General features: G+C 47.3%; 1 protein-coding gene across 1 annotated transcript; it reads left to right on the top strand.

Annotated features, from left to right (window-relative positions):
* The first annotated feature begins 6,974 nt into the window (after positions 1–6,974).
* LOC123161384 (uncharacterized) lies at positions 6,975–19,381 on the top strand. Its single transcript, XM_044579224.1, has 6 exons — positions 6,975–7,203; positions 8,153–8,251; positions 17,114–17,746; positions 17,860–17,982; positions 18,112–18,228; positions 18,314–19,381. Exons 2-6 carry the CDS (start codon positions 8,168–8,170, stop codon positions 18,884–18,886), a joined length of 1,530 nt encoding a protein of 509 aa, XP_044435159.1. The 5' UTR covers positions 6,975–7,203; positions 8,153–8,167; the 3' UTR covers positions 18,887–19,381.
* The last annotated feature ends 2,278 nt before the right edge of the window (positions 19,382–21,659 follow it).

Here is a 21,659-nt window from a genome sequence, read left to right as displayed (position 1 = left end):
GGCCTGTGGTCTGCCTTCCCGTGAGCTTGTAACGGATGTTGATGTGGCCATTCTCATCGTTGGTCTATGCTGGTTAATTTATGTCCGGCCCCACATGTAAGCCAGTAAAGAAGCGCTTATGTGGCTGAGATGCTGATGTGGATAGTGTGCATGTCAAGAGAAATAACATAGTGAGGATGAACTATTTAGGTATTATAGATATCAGGATTTTTCGAATAGGATATATCAACTTTTGTTTTGTGATTAATTACAACAAAGACATTTTGCACCGTTAGATAAGACCTCTATACCTGCATTTTTTAGTTCTACACAATTGAGGTCGGGCTGTTAATTATGCCTAGGTTAATGTTTATCATGTTAAATCTTAGGAGCATGCGCTGTTATATTTATTAGATTGTTGTGGAAACTAAACTAGTATTAGCTTAATTACATCCAAAGAATAGAATATTGAACGATACCATGGAGTGTGGATGTACAAAATAACAGAAGGAAGAAGACTTCGTCGATCAGGAAAAATGGAGAAACCTGTTGAGAAAGATGAACATTAAAGAAAGAGGTAAACATGTAATGTCCATTGTGTGGTCCAATATGAGCAAATAGGACGGTACATATGAAGTATTTGTACAACAGTGGCGTGCATGTTGGAATGTATTCACACATATAAGCGTACAAAATTTACGTGTTTTTTTTTTTGCAAATTTCAAGTGCATGCGAGTGCACGAACCACGACACGAGCGAGTCGTGATGCTTGGGCGCACAGGTGCGCGCTCGTGCGAACTTTCGTCGAAGCAACCCATTAGAAAGACTTGGAGCATCCATATCCACAGGCCACAGCATGACACGTCAGTTTTTTCTCTCCACTCTCTTTTCTAAGCATATTTTGCCATCGCCCCTAGCACCACATATATATGTGCTAATATACTTTTTTTCTTATTTAATTCGTGAGAGAAATTGGACAAAATCATTTCAATTAGTCTAGCTATGGATGCTACGGGCCTATTGGATTCAAAGCATTTTCATATAAATCTTGAAGAACGGAAGCCATTAGAAATTTTCCTATATGTTTTTTTTAGCAAAACTGAGTTGTTTGATTTGTGTGACTACATCCCACAATTTTTTCATATGAATTCTTTGGCACTACATTTTCTATTCATCTGCTCGAGCCACCTAGAAAGAATCCTCCCGTTCCGCTTGTGATGCAATTAAATAAACCAAAATTTCTTAGGATTCCCGAAAAAGGCTTTCGTCCCGCTTTATATATAAAGCAAACCGCCACAGAGCATACAAACAGAAGCAAGTCCACACACACCCACCCAAGTCTCACGGCAAAGTACACAGGTTCTGCTGAGGGCACAGCTCAACAAGCCCAAAAAATAAATAAGAAAACAACACACGCCGGTCGCAGGGAGCCTAGTCTGGATCCGGCGGAGGCGGAGGAGGCGGCGGTGACAGGCGGACGGCCATCGAACGGAGGTCGGCGATGAAGGCTGAGATGGCGTCACGGTCCGGGGGCGGCTAAGCGGCCGCCAAAGTTGCAAGAAACCCGAGAGTTTGAAGAGAGCGTCAGTAGCCCGTCGAAGGGGAGTACGCTGAATCACAAGCTTATTGCGAATGGTCCAGAGGGTCCAGGCGAGAACCCCAACCTCAAGCCACCTAATGTGGCGAGAGGTCGCGGGGGTCAGCTGGAGTTCAGCAAATAAGTCCGGAAAATTGGTGTGGCACCAACTTCCACCGACCACCTCGCGAAAGCGGCTCCAGAGAAACTGGATGGAGACGCAGGAGAAGAAGATGTGGTTCGAGTCTTCCGGAACACCACACAGCGGGCAAATACCAGTACCCGGGCCATTGCGCTTGCAGACCTCCACCCCAGACGGGACCCTACCGCGAATCCACTGCCACATGAAGATGCGAATCTTCAGGGGAACGCGGATGGACCAATCCATCGACAGGGGGAGGGGGGCGGAGGATGGGGCAATGGCCAGGTAGAGCGACTTGGTGGAGAACTGGCCCGACGGCTCCAGGCGCCAGCGCACAAGGTCAGGACCACCATCCACCAGCGGCTCATGCAGAGCAACGCAATCAAGCAACTCACGCCAGGCGGCGGATTCCGCGGGCCCAAAAGGCCATCGAAAAGCAAGGCGCCCTAAGTCAAGAAGGGCCCTATCAACAGAGATCATGGGGTCGACGGAGATAGAGAAAAGGGCAGGGAAGCGGGCCGCGAAGGGAGAGTCCCCGGCCCAGCGATCAAACCAGAAGAGTGTCGAGAGACCGGACCCCACCGAGATGGACGTGCCAATGCGGAGGACCGGGAGAAGCTGGACAATGGACTGCCAGAACTGAGAGCCGCCCGATTTCTGGCAGAAGGCTAGGGGATGTCCACGCAGGTATTTATTCCGGATGATGTCGAGCCAGAGGCCACCTTGACCTTGCGCGATGCGCCAAAGCCAACGGGAGAGAAGGGCAATATTCATCCTTTTAGAGCACATGGTGCCTAGGCCACCTTGCTCCCCGGGTTTGCAGATGTCGGGCCAGCTGATCATATGGTATTTCTGCTTGTCGTGATCGCCAGCCCAGTAGAAGCGAGACTGGATCTTGGTGATCTCCTTGTGAAGAGATTCGTGGAGGCTGTAGAAACTCATAAGAAACAAGAGGAGGCTGGAGAGGGATGAGTTGATGAGAATAGTCCGGGCGGCCTTGGATAGCCACCTCCCCTGCCAGGGCTCGCACCGAGATTGGAGCTTAGCCACGGAGGGCCGCAAGTCCGCGACGGAGAGCCGCGAATCGCTAATGGGCATCCCCAGGTAGGAGGTGGGGAGGGAGCCCAGGCGGCAATTAAGTTTGTTGGCGATGGCCATAGACTCAGAGGGGGAGTATCCCATCACCATAACATCACTCTTGTCGAAGTTGATCTTGAGGCCCGACATCTGTTGGAAGCAGAGAAGGAGGAACTTAGGATTCAAATTGATTTTTCCATTTTAGAGGGATTTCACATTAGCCATAATTCTGGTTTTAGAATCCCACAATTCAAAGTGACACGGTATCTTTGCCATTAGCATTGGTACTAGTCCAACAGTCTCACCCGTCGTGTGTTATGAGTTATGCACCAAAGGTCCAAATAATATTTGAGGATTGCCAAGGCAGTCGTACAACTAGAAATGCATATTTAAATACTGGAAATATGTCATCCGAGTTATCGGAGGCTCTATCCATACAACATAAGCTTTGGTCTGCACGCGCGACATGTTGTTTTACCACTGCCACCTTGGGTAATGTTTTTGCAAAATACCCCCTCAGAAAAGCATGCCTTCTAATTTTGCGGCTCATCCATTTTTTTCTCTCTCGAATATGCACGAGTGTGCATATCATCATATATTAAAGAAGAAATGCAAAGAGTGTCTCCATCATAGTTTATAGGGTTATTAATACATGCTAATACTCACCACTCACCCACCTCTCTATCCTACTAAAGAAGGGAGTTACATTCCCTTTCAGTAGTCCAGCGGAGGACCAAACCAAACCCTCATAATACACCTTTTGTAGCAACTGCGCGATCGAAGGCCGCACTCCCTCAAAGACGATGGCATTTCTATGCTTCCACAACTCCCACCCAGTAAGCGCGAGGATGGTGCACAGATCCTTCGTACTCACACTGTTCGATCCTCGCTTGTTGACCGCCCACTCCACCAGTGAGTCTTGGGGAGAGGGGGTCCAATCTGGTGAACCCTACGCAGTACAGATTGCCGCCCAAATTGTTCTAGCAAACACACACGTGAGCATAATATGGTTGATCGTTTCCTCCTCTTGATCACAGAAAGGGAATGCGGCCTGGTGCGGTAGACCTCTTCTCGCAAGACGGTCTGAGGTCCAGCATCTGTCTTTCATGGCCAGCCAAGTGAAGAATCTGCATCGCAAAGGAGCACACGACTTCCATGTCAAGTTCGCCGTTGGGATTACCTCCCGTCCCCAAAACCTAGCCGCATACGCTGATCTCACAGAGAACCGCCCGTTTGCCTCCCACGACCAAGTTATCTCATCCAGTGCATCATCAGATGCATCCCAAGCATTGACCACCTGCCAGAGTGAGAGGAATTCATGTAGGGTGTCCGGCCCAAAGTTGAGGTTGAAGTCCATCGCCCAAGATCCACTCTCCATAGCTGAACTGACCAATCTCATCCTGCGTGTTCGGGGTGGGACTAGGTCATACACACGCGGTGCAATCTCCTGAATTCTCTGGCCATCTAACCATCTGTCCTCCCAAAAGAGTGTGGTACGGCCCGACCTCGATGTACTCCTCATAGCTGACTGGCAAAACAATTGTGCTTCGTCCGCGACTTTGATTCGGAACTCATTCCACGACCTTGACTCATCGATCCTTTTTAATCACGGCCAACGGGCCTGCATGGTAATGTTCATCCATCTCAGGTTTGGCAGCCCCAAACCACCTGCCCACTTCGGCGTGCACACCATGTCCCATGCAACCGCACATTTGCCTCCGTTCGCTTCAGCTCTTCTACACCACAAGAAGCCTCGGCAAATCTTGTTCATTGCCGTGATAGTTTTCATTGGGAGATCTAGTGCCATCATAGCATGGATTGGCGTGGCGCAAAGTACGGACTGCACCATAGTTAGTCGACCACTCTTTAGCATAAGTGTCGCCTTCCACTTTGGCAACCTATTTGCCAAATGATCAACCAAGTACTATAATTGCATCGCTGATTGCTTTCTTAACGATAGTGGTATCCCAAGGTATTTGATTGGAAACGATCCCAAGAGACACTGAAGCTCGTTGCATGTCATAGTTATCTCCTCCTCGGAGCATCTGATGGGTAGGGCCACAGATTTTCGCATGTTGATTCTCAGCCCTGCCGCCGCCCCAAACAGCTCATCCATGTTGATTCTCAGAGCATCTGATGGGTAGGGCTCATCCATTATCGCGCATTGCTTGATGGTATCCGCTCGATTCACTAAGAAACCGTGGTTCTCTTAGCACGTACATACACAATTAATGTCGACAAGTACTCCCTCCATTTCTTTTTAGTCTGCATATAAGATTTGGTCAAAGTCAAACTTTGTTAACTTTGACTAAGTTTATAGAAAAATATCAAGATTCACAGTATGAAATCAACAACAACAACAATAACAACAAAGCCTTTAGTCACAAACAAGTTGGGGTAGGCTAGAGGTGAAACCCATAAGATCTCGCAACCAACTCATGGCTCTGGCACATGGATAGCAAGCTTCCACGCACCCCTGTCCATAGCTAGCTCTTTGTCGATACTAAAATCCTTCAGGTCTCTCTTAACGGACTCCTCCCATGTCAAATTCGGGCGACCCCGCCCTCTCTTGACATTCTCCGCACGCTTTAGCCGTCCGCTATGCACTGGAGCTTCTGGAGGCCTGCGCTGAATATGCCCAAACCATCTCAAACGATGTTTGACAAGCTTCTCCTCAATTGGTGCTACCCCAACTCTATCTCGTATATCATTATTCCAGACTCGATCCTTCCTCGTGTGGCCACACATCCATCTCAAAATACGCATCTCCGCCACACCTAACTGTTGAACATGTCGCCTTTTAGTCGGCCAACACTCCGCGCCATACAACATTGCGGGTCGAACCGCCGTCCTGTAGAACTTTCCTTTTAGCTTTTGTGGCACTCTCTTGTCATAGAGAATGCCAGAAGCTTGGCGCCACTTCATCGATCCGGCTTTGATTCGATGGTTCACATCTTCATCAATACCCCCATCCTCCTGCAATATTGATCCCAAATACCGAAAGGTGTCCTTCCGAGGTAGCACCTGGCCATCAAGGCTAACCTCCTCCTCCTCACACCTAGTAGTACTGAAACCGCACAACATGTACTTGGTTTTAGTTCTACTAAGGCTAAACCCTTTCGATTCCAAGGTTTGTCTCCATAACTCTAGCTTCCTATTTACCCCCGTCCGACTATCATCAATAGCACCACATCATCCGCAAAGAGCATACACCATGGGATATCTCCTTGAAATGGATTTTCATACCATATAGCTTTGGTATTGTATAGATGTTGATATTTTTTCCTACAAAGCTGGTCAAAGTTTATAAAGTTTGATTTTGACCAGACTAAAAGGAAACATAGGGAGTATAACAGAAATACACGGAGAAGCAAGAGGGGCGAATAGCCGAGAGCATGGGTCGTATAGGTAAGACCGAAACCATAAAAAGATCACGAAGAGGGACACCTGCTTGATAAGTCTTTTCATGGCCAGTATGATGGTACTTTTTAGGGCTATCTTTATATCTCATAGTTTTATGTATAACATTTTTTGCGGAGAATTTTGAGAACAAAGACATTCATCCAACAGTCAACCAGAAGGGAGGCCCATCGATCCAGCTTTCAGTCACATTGAACATACAAGCATGCTGAGCGCACAAGTGTGCTGGACCATTCGCTGATCTTATTACATGTTGATATTTCTAACACACCTTAAAAATGCAGTGTCTCTTGTACTAGTAGAAAGAAGATATTATGCTCGGTTTTATCAATTAATGAAGGCCCCAAAAAAGAGAGATCTTATTACATGTTGATATTTCTAACACACCCCTTGAAAATGCAGTGTATCTTGTACTAGTAGAAAGAAGATATTATGCTCGGTTTTATCAATTAATGAAGCCCCCCCAAAAAAAGATCTTATTACATGTTGATATTTCTAACACACCTTGAAAATGCAGTGTATCTTGTACTAGTAGAAAGAAGATATTATGCTCGGTTTTATCAATTAATGAAGGCCCCCCCCCCCCCCCCCCCCCAAAAAAAAAGATCTTATTACATGTTGATATTTCTAACACACCTTGAAAATACAGTGTATCTTGTACTGGTAGAAAGAAGATATTAATGCTCGGTTTTATCAATTAATGAAGGCCCCCCCAAAAAAGGATCTTATTACATGTTGATATTTCTAACACACCTTGAAAATACAGTGTATCTTGTACTAGTAGAAAGAAGATATTAATGCTCGGTTTTATCAATTAATGAAGGCCCAAGCGGCGAACCCCCCGGCGCATTTCACTTGTGTGTGTCACGCTTTCCATTTCCTATCCACCTCCCTCGCTCGCATCTCCACCTGCTTTCCTCTACACCGCCCCACCGCGCCGCCGCGGCAGCTCCAGCCGCCGGCGCCGTCCCTGTCACGGGGCACCACCGCTCCGCTGCGCCGGATCTAGGTACACACCGTGAGCCCCCCACCCACCAACACACACAGCACAAACGCACTGGTTCTGCCACCGAACCCTTCCGGCTGCTGCCGCCCGTCTCCGACGAGCGCGGGAGCCGTCGAGGGAGCAGCCTTGCGCCTCACGTCGCTCCTGTCACGACGGGAGCGCCCTCGTTTCCCCCCTGCCACCGCAAGAGGAGGAAATACATCAAGATCTAGGGTTTAATTACCTCTGATTTCTCGTGCGATTTGTTGCTCTTTTTGGTAGAGAGCTGCGATTAATTTCACCGAAATCTGGCAATCGGTTGTTGAAATCTCGATTTTTTGATGGATCCAGTGTCTGACATTAGCAGGAAGTTGCAAGTGCATTAGTGGAAAGTTGAGTGTTCAGTTGGATTTTGATGCATACTGTTTTATTGAGAAATTTGGGCCCGGATCTCTGGAAATCTGCTAAAACATTGCTGGAAGTTAGCATGATAAGTTTGCTAAAATGTTTTCTTTTCTTCTGAATGTTCATCCTAAATATCTGAAACTTCACGTATTTTGAAGTACATTTCATTTATTTTGTCTGAAATCTCGTGGCTTACAGTTCAGACTTGTTGAAAGGTGGTATGAATTCTTATAAAAGTTGATTTAAACCTCTGTTTGTGGTAAAGTTCTTCCTTTTGTCCTCATTTCAGTTTTGAGAGCCAGCACAAGTGGGCATAATGTCTGAAATGGAAATCCGACAGCCCAATGTGGCTGTTGGAAAGGAACAGCTGGCTTTCTCCTGACCAGTGACCTGTAGCTAGAAAACTTCCTAATGAGTAATTAGATGTTTGGTGATCTCAGCCCACGAGTAATCAGATTCCAAACAATGCATGTTTTGGGCAAAATTCCAATGAATCTTGGTTATGTCAGGAATGTAATACATACTTAATATAGTACGGTTTCATAAACTCCTTTATTTGTTGAAACAGAGGGCGCAACACAAGATGGTGCATCTAAGATTTACTGGTGCGTCCGATAGTCGCTCGAGCAAATCACGAGAGACTATAGGCGATGTGATACATGGCAAGGTATGCTCTGCGTGTTATTCAGCCCTAGGTTATAAGTTTACGATCGCTTTAGAATATATACACATGTTCAACTGATGTTTATGCAAACATTCTTTTGCATGTGAAACATATCCTGTATTTGTACAATGATGGGTACTTTATGTGGAATTTTACATGATACATGAATAAACTGAATTCATCATGGGTGGGGGAGTTGGGCTGAGTAGTAACAAGTGGTTTTAGTTTGGTTGGGAAGCGTATTACTAGTGAGCAGAGAAACCACACAAATGATTGTGCACTACTTTTTCTTAATTGTTCACTTTTAAAATGGGCAGGGTCTTCTTTCTAAAAAAAATCCTTGGTGAAATCGGGATGCTAATTGTGAAATTTCGGGAACCACTTTTGCAGTATTCATTTTTCTTCGCTTTTCTGATTATTTTGCAGTCTCCGAAAATTGTTTCAAGATGTTCCCAAAATTTGGAGATATACTTAAAAAGAGCGGCGATGGATTTTTTTGGGGGGAAGAGCTTAAAAAAAACACGAGACGTATTTTTGGATATTTGCTAATCATTTTCCAGCAAAAATTCACACATCTTCCCACATACCAGTTTCTTAAAGTCTAGATCTACTGTTTCATGCTGAACAACAAAGAAATATAAAAGACGCAACAGTCAACTACTTGGATATGCTTTTCAGAAATTATGTAGTGAGCTTTCAATATTTTCAGATTAACTTAAAAAAGGAATGTACTTTCACAAAGTTGATGCATTTCAAGTATTTTTATGAGGTTTTCAAATCTTATGAAATGAGCTTCCAAAAGTTTGCTAACCAAGTTTTATTTTAAAAAGAGGCAATTGCCCGGCCTTAAAATGAGGCCCTTACAAGTGAACAACAAGTTCGAGTACGAGAGAAGCTAAAAAAGGTTCGATACAAGGCCGCAGGCCAGACATAGTGACACAGTGCATGCGAATAACAAGAAGAAGAACAAAGCAGTCACACCCGGACCTCCAACACCACCTCTAGCACGCGTGAGGCTTACTCCCTAGCCATTGTGGTTTCGTCACGAGTGGCTCAAAGGACTTGGCACCTTGAGCGAATCCTACTGATAAAAAGATCAAGACGTTGCCGATCCCGCGAACGCCCCAAGAGTCTCCATAGCTGCAACAACACGACATTTCTGTACACAAGATCACCCGGGTTTTTAAAAACGGGTCCCTCCATCAATGCTTTCTTGCGAGCCATCCATAAGACCCAAACCATAGCTCCGAGCCCCACCCATGCTAGCTGATTATGCTTTGCCACAGTTTCTTAAATAAGAAGATGAAAGTCCGCAAATCCGGCAGGGTTCCACGAGCATCCCGTGGCATCCCGAATAACACTCCACATAAATCAAGCCACGATGCAGCGAAAAAGAATATGGTTGCACGACTCGTTGTTGATCAAAATAAGATTTCAGACCATGTCGCTTAAGAACTTAGTCACGGCTGGGGATTTGACTTCTTGCCACTTGCCAGAGGAAAAATCTTGACCTTAGCCGGAATCCTAGCCTTCCACAGCCCACATGCGTCCCACCTAGGTGCTGCCTTAAATATCTCTCGGTATAGAGAGTCCGTGAAAAAAAAACTGGACAGCTCAAGCCGCGAAGATACCTCGTCCCTGTCCTGATTAATATGGACACTCTCCAAGTCGCACCTAAGGCTTTGTCAATCCGTTGCTTCCATGTGGCCTAGAGATCGCCTAAATCCTGGTTTCCAACAACTACCATCCCACATATCTGCCACCTTGGCGTCTGGGGCATCGCTGATGGCGAAGAGCCTAGGGTATGATTCTCGGAGAGGCATGTCCCTAATCCAAACATCCCACCAAATTTGGGCCAGTTGCCCATTGCCAACCTGAAATCTTGACCCCAACCCGAGAAGGTGTTGGACTTCCCTAACAACTTTCGCAAATTGTGTCTGCTTCACATTTGCATTAATCTCAATCCCCTTGTTCGGAAGATATTTATTCCTAAATATCTGAAGCCAGAGGCCCCCCTTAACCGGTTAATTTTCCATGCCCACTTTCCAACAAGACACCAATTCATTATCTTGGTGTTGATCACTCCCAAACCAAGTCTCAAAAAAATTAATTTGCATCTTTCAACACACCATGTTTTGAAAGGCTTCTTGTTTTTGTCAGATGACACGAATGAAAAAGTGCAGCTATCAACCATTTACAAGCTAATGGGAAATATCTATTGTGCTTTCAAAAAATCATGATGTGTTTTTACATTTTCACTAGGACTTGGTTTGCTTCTTGTCATTAGTTTTTCTCTTCTTTAAAGTACTCAAAAGACTTCTTTTTAATCAAAGCCCTATAGCATCTGCATCGTTGAGGTTAAACAAAGGCTAAAAGGGACAATTCACCTAATTTCGTAGGATCAACTGGGAGGTACTAAGTAATGCTAAGCTTGTTGTTTCTTATTTTGTTAAATAAAAAACTGAAAACAGAAGGCACCATCTTAACACATGTGTAAGCTGTGCTTAAGAGATATGATTGAAAAATACAAAATATACATAATGTTTCCACCATAGCTGGTTTTGATGCAGATCAGACCTCGAGGTGAGGCTCGATTCATTGTTAGCCCGTACCCAATCTGTCACAGCACTCTCCTACATACCAACAAGTAGCAGTTGCCAGATTTTAAATGGTGTTTGCAAATCCCCGAGGAAACAACACACCGACCCCTTGAAACGAAGGAATAACATGGACAAACCATATAGTGTCATCTTGTAATCTCACAACGTGGTAGAGGCTTTTGCATGGATTCTTCTAGAAACTTGGGAGTTTTTACATAGCTTTCCCAGAATTGTATAAGAGGACTTTAACCCCCAAAACACTTGGTCTATTAATCAAATATAACCTGTCTTACATGGTACACACCTTGGCTGTTTATAGTGTACAGCCGACTTTCTAATCTTGACACACACGTTTTGACCGATATGGTATTCTCGCGTACCAACATGGAAAGAAGGAATCTTATCTAAATATTCCGCTACTACTACTAAATGAAGCTAACAAGTAAAGCTTGGGCTCCATGCACCGTCTTAATCTCACATGATAGGCTGCCTCCACCCAAAATTGCATAAAGAGAATGAGTTGAGAGAACCTCGTGTCAGTCTTGCAGTTCTTCTCTTTACCTATAAGAAAAAGAAGCAATCACTCAAATCTTATTTGATCGCTTCTATTTGAACAAGCGACCCACATTTTCTGATGTCCACGTGAAGGTGCAGGAATAGGAGTTCTTTGTATCTCTTCCTTGATTCTTTCTTTGGAACAGAACAAATCAAGCCTTCACAAGTTTTCATGCAGCTGGACTCCGTCTCTTATAGTATTCTGCTATTTGCATGGAAGTCGGTTCAAAATTGGAAACTGGTTGTCCTATACCGAAAAAGGCTTTCCCCCCGCTTTATATATAAAGCATAGACCAACAGTGCCCGGTACAACCACACTCACCCACCACAAACGCACACACACACCCAAGGCAGGATACATAGGTGCTGAGCGCAGCAACACACTCCCTAGCACTACAAGAGCCGCCGGGGGCTTCAGCCGTGAACGCCGCGAAGAAGTGAAGCCGCATATGACGAACCGTGGGCTCCAAGGCGGCGCCTTCAGGAAGGATACGACACCGGAGCGCCGCTACCGCCCGATCCGAGGATCAGAGTTTCGCCTAGAGCAACACGACGGGCAATGATAGCCGCGACGACGCCTTCAAGAAGGGAGCGATCTTCGCCGTCGCCAGTCTGTCCGAAGATAGAGTAGGTTTTCACCCTGGCCAACACTCACCGCCACCGAATGCCACACCCCGGCTACCATGCCGCCCACATGGCCGTGGCAGCCGACCAACACCGAGGCACGAGCTCTGCCCATGAACACCGCGGCACCACCACCAGGGCCATCGCCCTGGAATCCAAGACCTTGACACCAAGTCCCCCGAGCCCCACCGCTACCCCAACCGCAGAGACGGGCGGAAAGGATCCACCTTTCGCACCCCTGGCCGGACCCAGCGCCGAGACCCAATAGGCTGGCCACAACAAGCCTCCATCGAGCCGTCCTGCAACACCGGGCGCGAGACGAGCGCAGTCCTGCCGCCGGGCACGAGGCGGGCCGGTCCTGCTGCCGGGCACGAGACGAGCGCAGTCCTACAGCCGGGCGTGAGACGGGCTGGTCCTGCTGCCGGGCGTGAGACCAGCTCGGTCCTGCGGCACCGGGTGCGAGACGGCCGACTCAGCCGGGAGAAGGCCAGCCCTCCGGCGAGAGAAGCGAACGGACGCCGAGGAGAGGGGTCGAAGGCTGACATAGGCAGCCTACAGACGAGCCGATGCCAGAACAATCTGGCCGCCGCCGCAATCAAGCTGCCACCACCACATCACCTGCGCCTCCACGCCCTGGTTAGAACCACCCGAAGCCCCCCACCCCGCACCGGAGCAGCGCGGACACCGGCCGCCACACCACCACCTCCACGGGGTCGCCGGCCACCCCCGACATCGAAGACCCCCACATCCACCGGATCTGGGCCGGGATGCCCAGATCTGCCTCCAGCACGACCTTGACCACCAGATCCCACGAGCCGCAGCGGGGAAGGGGAGGAGGAGTCGCCGGCGGGCCACAGGGGCGCGGGGCGGAGCGCCGGAGCAGGAGCCGGCCGAGACCCGACGCCGCGGGCAGGAGGGAGGCGGCCCGCGACGCCATCCATCCGCGCGCAGGGGAGCACCGCCCCGCCGCCGCCTCGGCCACGCGGCCTTTGGCCGGCGGCGCCCCCGGCGGCAAGGGAGGGGGAGGCGGGGCGGAGGACCAGAGGGGAGGCGCGAGGGTTGCCTCCCGACGGCGCTCGCGGGAGCGCCTCGGGAGGAAGAGGGGAGCGGGATCCTGGTTTTTGGTTTTGGTGACTTTGCGTGTAGGTCATGCACAAACGAAGTCTTCTCCACTCTAGCATGTTCGTTGCACCACACAGCATGCATAGCCATCATAGCAGTCAGGACTTTGGCCTCCTCACCTCCATTACTAAACTAAATTTTTTTGGCACATAAATATCTCTAATTTTGAGTTTATTGGGAGCACCTGCAGCTTCCATAAGTCACCAGGGGGCGCTATATTAGGTTGGGTATCGAAAAGAAATACATGGCATTTTTGTGCAATGAACCTTATTTTATTCATTTGGTCTACTCTTTGCAGTCCCCTTGCAGCTGGCATTCTATACACAGTCAAAGTCAAACATTTTCAATAACACTTTGTCTGTAAAATTTAAAAAAATTAGGATCAGGTAATTGAAAACCATATGAACATTTTTTGTCAACGGTGATCTAAAGTTAGTGATGATTATACAAGATTTGCTTTTTTGTGCAGTGGATAGCCCTTGGCCAGGTGGTTATGCGTTTTTTGTGCAGTGGAAAGCCCTAGGCCAGGTGGTCAGCCCAACACAAATGAAAACATTACAGCTACCAAACCATTTTCTGCACAAGTTTTTGTGAAATATGTACTAGGTTTACAAAAAAGGCAATGTATCGGGTGAAAATGGTTGTTCAGTGAAAGTCTGGAAACTTTCCCTTCTAACCATCAGATCTAAAATTCGCAAAAAAAAAACATCAGACCTAAAATGAATGTATTACATAAGAGGTGGGTACCCCTTAGCCACTTAAAAACCCTTCATAGAAAACCCCCTCACATGTCTTAATCTGGTTGTACAACTTCATCTCCTGCCTCCGATCCGATCTCATCCCTGTCAAAACACATCACCGCCCGAGCTCAACAAGGACCCGGCGCTCACGACGCCGAGCAATGAGCTTGAGCCCACCACTTTCCAGTCCTGCTTTTGGGGCTACGTCTCGATGCCCGACCAACTCGCAGAATGGCAATTCCTGAAAGCGGCGGTGGCCGGCGAGCAAGTGCTACATGGCGGGGGACTTCAAAACAATATGTGATCTTCCTTGCTGCACACACCCTTGGCTCGCTCTCTCGACTGCTTCCAAAGGACACCACAGCGGGCCCCTGCCCCCACATGCCGCAGACCACGAGACGGCTCAGGAACCCCTCTACGGAAAACTAGCTTAGTTGCTTTCTTTAGTTAGTTTCACCTAGAGTTCATATCTTTGGTCAATTTCGCCGTAGTTTGCTACTTGTAGTAGAGTCAGTTCGGCAATGTGAGCTAATTGTATCGTGAATCTGATTTTTTTTACTGTGTATCATGATTCATGATATCAGAGTTCAGACTTCGGCAGTTTTATTAGAACCTAAGAAACCTCATTGGAATTAGACTCCATTTGCCTTTCAATTGACCTGCAAGTTCTTTTACTTAGGAGCTTGCAGTCGCAGCCCCTAATTTCCTTGAAACTGAAACCGATTGCAAGAAATTCTTCGAGGGTTCAGATTGATTGGAAGAAGCTGGCTGCCTGGGACAAATTTCAAACAAAGTATTATCTGCAACTCCGAGAGGCAATAGTGATCCAATCTCACTTCCAACCGATCACCATTGTTGCAAAGTCTAAATCAGCTCCGCGCCTTGGCTGAGTCTCATGCCGGAGCTGCTGTGCGCAGCCACGGGTCGTGCACAGTTTCCCTTCGTCCGTACAGAAAATCACAGTGAGCTTCCACGTCCAGCCCGAAGGTCATTGACGCCCGTGACCGCTGCACCCGCCCGGCGATGGTAGTGCCGCTACTTTCTGTTTTGGCTACCTCCCCCCCCCCCCCCCCCCCCCCCCCCCCCGCGTGACTGGAAAGTGGTGGTCGCGAGCACCTGCTCCCCGGCAAGCTCCGTCAGTGATTCACTTTGACAGGGATTAGATCAGACCAGAGGCAGGGGATGAAGTTGTACAACCAGATTAATACATGTTAGAGTTTTCCTGTGAAATCTGTTTAAGTGGCTGAGGGGAATCCCACCTCTCATGTAATCCATCCATTTTAGATCTGATGGTTAGGAGGGAAACTTTTCCAGATTTTCACTGAACAACTGTTGTCGCCCTTGCCTACAAAAAATAATGATGAGTTTTTTAATTTTTCGCTAGGACTTGGTTTGGTTCCCTCTTATTCGTTTTTCTCTTCTTTAAATTACTCAAAAAGCCTTTCATTTAATCAAAGCCATATAGCATCCACATTGTTGAGGTTAAACAAAGGCTAAAAGGGACAATTCACCTAGCATCGTAGGATCAATTGGGAGAGTAATGCTAAGCTTGCTATTTCTTATTTTGTTAAATAAATAAAAATGGAAACAAAAGGCACCATCTTAACACATGTGTACGTTGTGCTTAAAAGATGTGATTGAAAAAGACACAAAGATACATGATGTTTCCACCATAGCTGGTTCTGATGCGGATCAGACCTCGAGGTGAGGCTCGATTCATTGTTAGCCCAATCTTTCGGGAACTCTCCTGATCTCCTCCATATCCACTAGTGGTTGCTGGATTTTTAAATGGTCTTTGCAAATCCCTGAGGAAACATCACCCGACCCCTCGAATCGAAGGAATAACATGGACAGACCGCGGGAGAGGCTTATGCATGGATTCCGAAACTTGGGGATTTTTACATAGCTTTCCTGGAACTGTATAAGAGGACTTTAACCCACAAATACATGGTGTCTATTAATCAAACATAACATGTCTTACATGGCACACACCTTGGCTGTTTAGAGTACAGCTGACTTTCTAATCTTGACCCACACGTTTTGACCGATATGGAACTCTCACATACCAACATGGAAACAAGCAATCTTATGTCTAATTTAAAGATTTTGCTACACCTACTAACTGAACCTAACAAGTAAATCTTGGACTCCATGCGCCATCTTAATCCTCGTGCCAGTCTTGCAGTTCTTCTCTTTACCTAGAAGTAAAAGGAACATTAACTCTAAACTTATTTTGACCGCTTGCTATTTGAACAAGCCATGGACAGGGGTGCGTGAAGTTAGCTATCCATGTCCCAGAACCATGAGTTGGTTTCGAGATCTTATGGGTTTCAGCTCTAGCCTACCCTTATGAGTTGTTGTTGTTCCACATTTTCTGATGTCCACGTGAAGGGGGTATTGTTGTTGTTGTTGTTCCACATTTTCTGATGTCCACGTGAAGGTGGTGTTGTTCTACATTTTCTGATGTCCATGTGAAGGTTTAGGAATAGGAATTCTTTGTATCTCTTCCTTGATTCTTTCTTTAGAACCGAACAAAACAAGCTTTCACAATTTTCCATGGAGCCGGACTCCACCTCTTATAGTCTTATGCTATTATTTGCAAGCCTTCACAATTTTCCATGCAGCCGGACTCCACCTCTTATAGTCTTCTGCTATTATTTGCGTGGAAGTCATGTATGTTCAAAATTGGACAATGGTTGTCCTGTGCACATACGTCATGCACAAATGAAGTTTCTCCACTCTAGCATGTTCAATGCCCAACACAGCATTCATCGCCATTGTAGCAATCAGGACTTTGGCCTCCTCACCTCCATCACCATTTTTTTGGGCACATAAATATCTCTAATTTTGAGTTTATTGGGAACACGCGCAGCTTCAGTAAGCCCACTAGTGGGACACTATATCAGGCTGGGTATCGGAAAAAAATACATGGCATTTTTGTGCAACGAACGTTATTGTATTCATTTGATCTTCTCTTTACAGCCCCCTTGCAGCTGGCATTCTAGACACAGTCAAAGTCAAAATATTTTCAATAAGACTTTGGCTGCAACATCTAAAAATACTAGGATTAGGTAACTGTAAACCATATGAACATTTTTTTGTCAATTATATAAGATTTGATTTTTTGTGCAGCGGAAAGCCCTAGGCCAGGTGGTTATGCCTTTTCTATTTCTTTACTATAAGCTCTCTCCCTTTTTTAAAGAAAATTCCCCCCCTCCATGCAGGCCATCACTACGAAGTTATCTCTTCCAAAAATTCGAACTATCATTAAGAAGTTAAATCCTAGACAGAGGGACTTGGTGAGGGCTTGCGGATTTGGGACAATGCTGGATATTAATTGCTCTCAGTTGCCAAGGGATTTGGGAGTTCGCCTAGCGATTTGGTTTGATTGTGACAGTCGAACTGTAAATGTTCCAAATGTTGGCAGCTTCGAGATAAACCCATTCACAGTCCACCAGATTCTCGGTATACCATTGGGTGGTCGGTTAATTGACAAGATAGCAACAAGTGAGGCCAGGAGGGTCATTGCTGAAGACACCGGAATACATTCTACTGGGCCTAGCATTTCACACCTGATGAAGTTATTGTCCAATGACCTCACTGATGAAAAGTTCCTTAGAATCTTCATGCTCATTTTACTGTCAACCTTCCTGTGTCCAACCAGTCACTCCTGTGCGAGCCCGGACTACTTCAATGGCATTGTTGCCACTGATGATATCGCCAACTATGACTGGTGCAGCTTTGCATTAGACTGGTTAGTGGAAAAGATCGGACAGTTTCAGATCTCCTTGTCCAAGCCAACCGTGAAAGGTAAAGAGCAGTCTATCTCTCTTGGAGGATGCTTGATGATTCCTTTGGTGAGTTATTGTCGCTTACATAAATCTTATATGTGCATTCTTTAATTTATTATCATTTCTTGAAGGTGGATGTTTTTCCTTGATATATGCTTTTTGTAATGGACATGGTGTAGGTAATGTTCTTTGATTATCTCGATCTAAAAGGAACAAAGATTCGCAACTGCATCCCACGGTTACCAGCTTGGGATGATAAAGCCATCAGCGCGTTTGACAATATAAATTTTGCACAACTAAAGGTTAGTTAAAACTCTCTGTATATCTTTTTCCATCTCTTTTTATCTTTTCTGTTTCCATGTTTCTGTATGCTTCTCAGATTTTTTGTCCTTTTTTACTCACCTTGCTCATTTTGGGTTTCCCTTTTTCAGTTCAAAGACATAACTAAAACATGTTTCATGGAAAAGCCATCATGTATTCCATCGTCTCATTCTTTGCCAAATGGAGTTGCTCAGTTCATCGACGGACTTATCCCATCTGATGATGATGTGAGTATATGGAGTATCTACTGTTTTCTAACAATGTGCTGTCTCTACTCTTTTCTAACAATGTGTCATCATTTTCATGTCTCAGTTCAGGGCAAAGATGAAGGAGATGTGCGCCGAATTTTACAAGACGTCAATGGATGCATGCTTTAATGCACTACAGCCAGTCCTCGCAAAGCAGATGTGCACAATGGTTGAAACTATTCAGAACCAGGTCAATAACAGAGCTTCATCATCTTCAACACCACCAGTCAATGAACTGACCTGCAAGGAATGTAATTCACAGAAATGCACAATGCGGGATGGTGTATCCGCCACACCGCTCCAAACAGTTATAGATGCAGAGTTTCACAATCCTTCAGTGGGTCCAGCACTGGGTACGGTAGAGAGCACTGGTGGTGGTGATATATTTCATTACGACCCAAATGATGAAGATGTGATAAATGGCCTGCTGCAATTACGCCGCCATGGAGGATCTGTTATGGGGGATACACCTTTTGGTGCCCTCGTTGCTGACCAACCTGTTGTTGCCATGTCAAGTGAGCAAGATTTTGGTACGGAGGATTCGCCGTCAGCTGCTACTGAAGTTGGGCACCCAGAAAGCAATCAAATTTCTGCCGCTGAATGCTCCAGGGCCTCCAAGAGGCAGAAGTCACATTGACCTCGCTGTTTACATTGATTCTGAATCTGAATCCTCCAGGCCCCTGAGAATTCAGAAAACCAGAAATTCAGCTTGCGGAGACAAATAGAAACGTCGGGCTGGTAATGATTTTGCAAAACAAGTCCTAAACCCCTAAGCTCCCCAGGTTTATGCATCGATACCAGAACGCATGAGAACTATTCCCAAATCCTGAACGATCGGGTTGGGTGCTTTTGCAAAACCTGTAGTGGAATTATCCTGCCCTGTTGACTGTTGTTAGCTGAAGCCTGACAATCAAAATGGCTGAAGTTATCTTGTCGTTCTAAAAGAGTGAAGAACTTTGTGTGATGGATTATAGAGAATATAACAGGTCATGTTTTAGCGATTTCCTAGCCTCTCATGTTGCAAAAAAAAATTGTTGTAAAATTCAGATTAACATGTTGTGTTCTGTCGAACTGCAATGCTATTCTGCCCGATGAATGTCGATCTGAACCCTGAAATGACATGGTCTACTCATTCTGCTCTTGTGCTTCTTGTTACAGTTTTTTTTTTACACATCAGAGCTTAGAGGACTCTGATAATAACGTCACTTTTAGGAAGTTGTTAATCTCTCGACTTGATAGTACCATTTTTATCACTATTGTCCCGTCCTCAGACATTACCAAGGAACTTTTTCCCTGTCTGCAGCTTTCCCCGAAAATAAAAGAACTTCAGAAAACACATGCATGGATTTTTCCTAAAAAAAACAAGGGTCTTAAATTTTTCTTGGTTTATATACATTGAGCATAATAGAAAGCTTCTTCGTCCGACTCGACCGTCACGGCCATTCGTGACCATTTCTCTCAACTACCAAGTACCAAGTACCACTAACCTCTCCTCATGTGGTACCAGTAGTACAAGTAATAGACAGGTCGACCAGGTTGTTAGACATACGAATATACAGTAGATTAAAGTGACGCATGTGCCTTGCCCTTCTTCTCCTCCCCTTCCCTTGGTCTCGATTCTCAAAAGCAGATCGATGAGAAACAAAAAGCAAAAGAGAGAGGCAAAGGCTCATCCCCACGCCGACAAAAAAGCCAGTGAGTAGGGTGTAGTAACGACGCTAACGATCTGCATTGCCTTCTGGGGATCCGGTCAAATGCCAGGTTGTTTGTTAGTCAGTGAATATACTCTTCTATACTACGTAGCAAAGCGCACGCGATGGACAGGATGAGACTTTGAGAAAGGATCCAGTGAGGGATGGGATCGATGCATGCATGGTCCTAGCAGGTGGGGACTACCGGCAGAAAGAACCTACACCGGCCATGGCTATGACACGTCGAGCTCATGATCACTGAACGGTTCACGAGCAGGAAGAGAGCTCTCCTTCCCAGTTCTTGTTTACCCTGACTTTGCAGAGGTGCTGAATTGTATGGCTTCCTCTATCCTCTTCTTTCCCAAGATCATAGAAATTAAACTCATGCACTTTATTTGCAATGCGTAATTGGTACTCCCTCCGTAGGGAGTACGTATTAAGAAAAAGGGTTTTTTCCCGCTTTGTATTATAAAGCAACCAACTTCGATACAACCAACGATAGGTGCTGGGGCGGAAGCAGCACATTCACGCCCAAAAGAAACGAAAGAGAAAACAAAAATGAAACAAATGCAAACATCAATGAATCAGCGAAAACGATGAAGACCCACAACCGCTGCGCCCACCGGAGAATTCGACCACACTCCAAGCACTCCGGACCGCCGCATACCAAGCAACACCTTCAAGAAGGATCGCGACGCCGACGATGCTGCTGCCCGGACAAGTCCTAGGGTTTCCCCCGGTACGCAGAGGATTGCGGGGGAAGGGGCAAACTCGACGCCCTTCAGGAAGGCACGGCGGCGCCCACAGACGTCACTGCGTCGGTGCCGGACAAGCCGACAAGGATTTCTCCTGACCACCAACCACCCACGACTCCAGACGATCCATCGTGCGCCACCAAACACGCCGCCCACCAACATGCGCCACCATGGTGTGCAGTCCCCATCGCCGTCTCCCCGTGGCAAACGAAGCGAGACCGGCGGGAACAGAGAAGGCAACCGGGAAGGAGGGGCGGCAACAACAGCAGCCACGCAGGAGGGGACAACCTCCACCGCCCGTGGCGGGAACCGGCTGGACGTAGCAACAGGGGCAAACCAGGCAACCGCGACCAAATCGACCGGGGGAAAGGGGAGGCGGAGAAGTGGCCCATGGCCACGACCGGCGTTGTGCCGGCTCCAGCTCCCCCACGAAACCATGTTTTGCCCCCGCGCCGAAGGCCCAGATAGGCCCGGCCGAGCCCGAGACGGGCTCGTGAAGCCCCGGTCGCCGCGCTGCAATACACTAGCCGCCGTCGCCGCCACCCCCCGCACGAGTCGCCCTGCCGTCCGCCGGAGACGCCGCAGAGGAGCTCCGGCCAGGCCCGCCCAGACCCAGATGGGGCCCAAAAGGGCCCAGATCTGGGCCGGGAGGGCACCACCGCCAGCCACCGCGACGCCCCGCCGCCAAGCAGCGACGCCGCCGCCACCTCGCCACCCGGCACCGCACCACCCAAGGTGCCACGCCGCCGCCGGATCCGCTGCCGCCGAAGTACGCCGTCGCCAGCCGCCAGCCGCCCGAGCCGTGGCGCTGTGCGAGGGGAAAGGACGGGGCCGCCGCCGCCGGCACCACACGAGCAAGGCCCGGTGGTCCAGGCCGACAGCGGCGGCGGGAGGGGAGACGGGAAGGGGAGGCGCTGGGGAAGGATGGGAGGAAGCCCCCGGTCGCCCTGCTCGGGGAGGCGAC

Source organism: Triticum aestivum, chromosome 7B (genome assembly GCF_018294505.1).
Source record: "Triticum aestivum cultivar Chinese Spring chromosome 7B, IWGSC CS RefSeq v2.1, whole genome shotgun sequence".
Classification (NCBI taxonomy): domain Eukaryota; kingdom Viridiplantae; phylum Streptophyta; class Magnoliopsida; order Poales; family Poaceae; genus Triticum; species Triticum aestivum.
This window is presented reverse-complemented; position numbering and strand designations above follow the sequence as displayed.

Bases quoted from the DNA above. Each gene is read 5' to 3' on its own strand.
- LOC123161384 (XM_044579224.1), top strand. From the start codon at position 8,168: ATGGTGCATCTAAGATTTACTGGTGCGTCCGATAGTCGCTCGAGCAAA. The intron at 8,252-17,113 runs GTATGCTCTGCG...CCCTCCATGCAG, and splicing joins GCGATGTGATACATGGCAAG to GCCATCACTACGAAGTTATC. The intron at 18,229-18,313 runs GTGAGTATATGG...TTCATGTCTCAG, and splicing joins TTATCCCATCTGATGATGAT to TTCAGGGCAAAGATGAAGGA.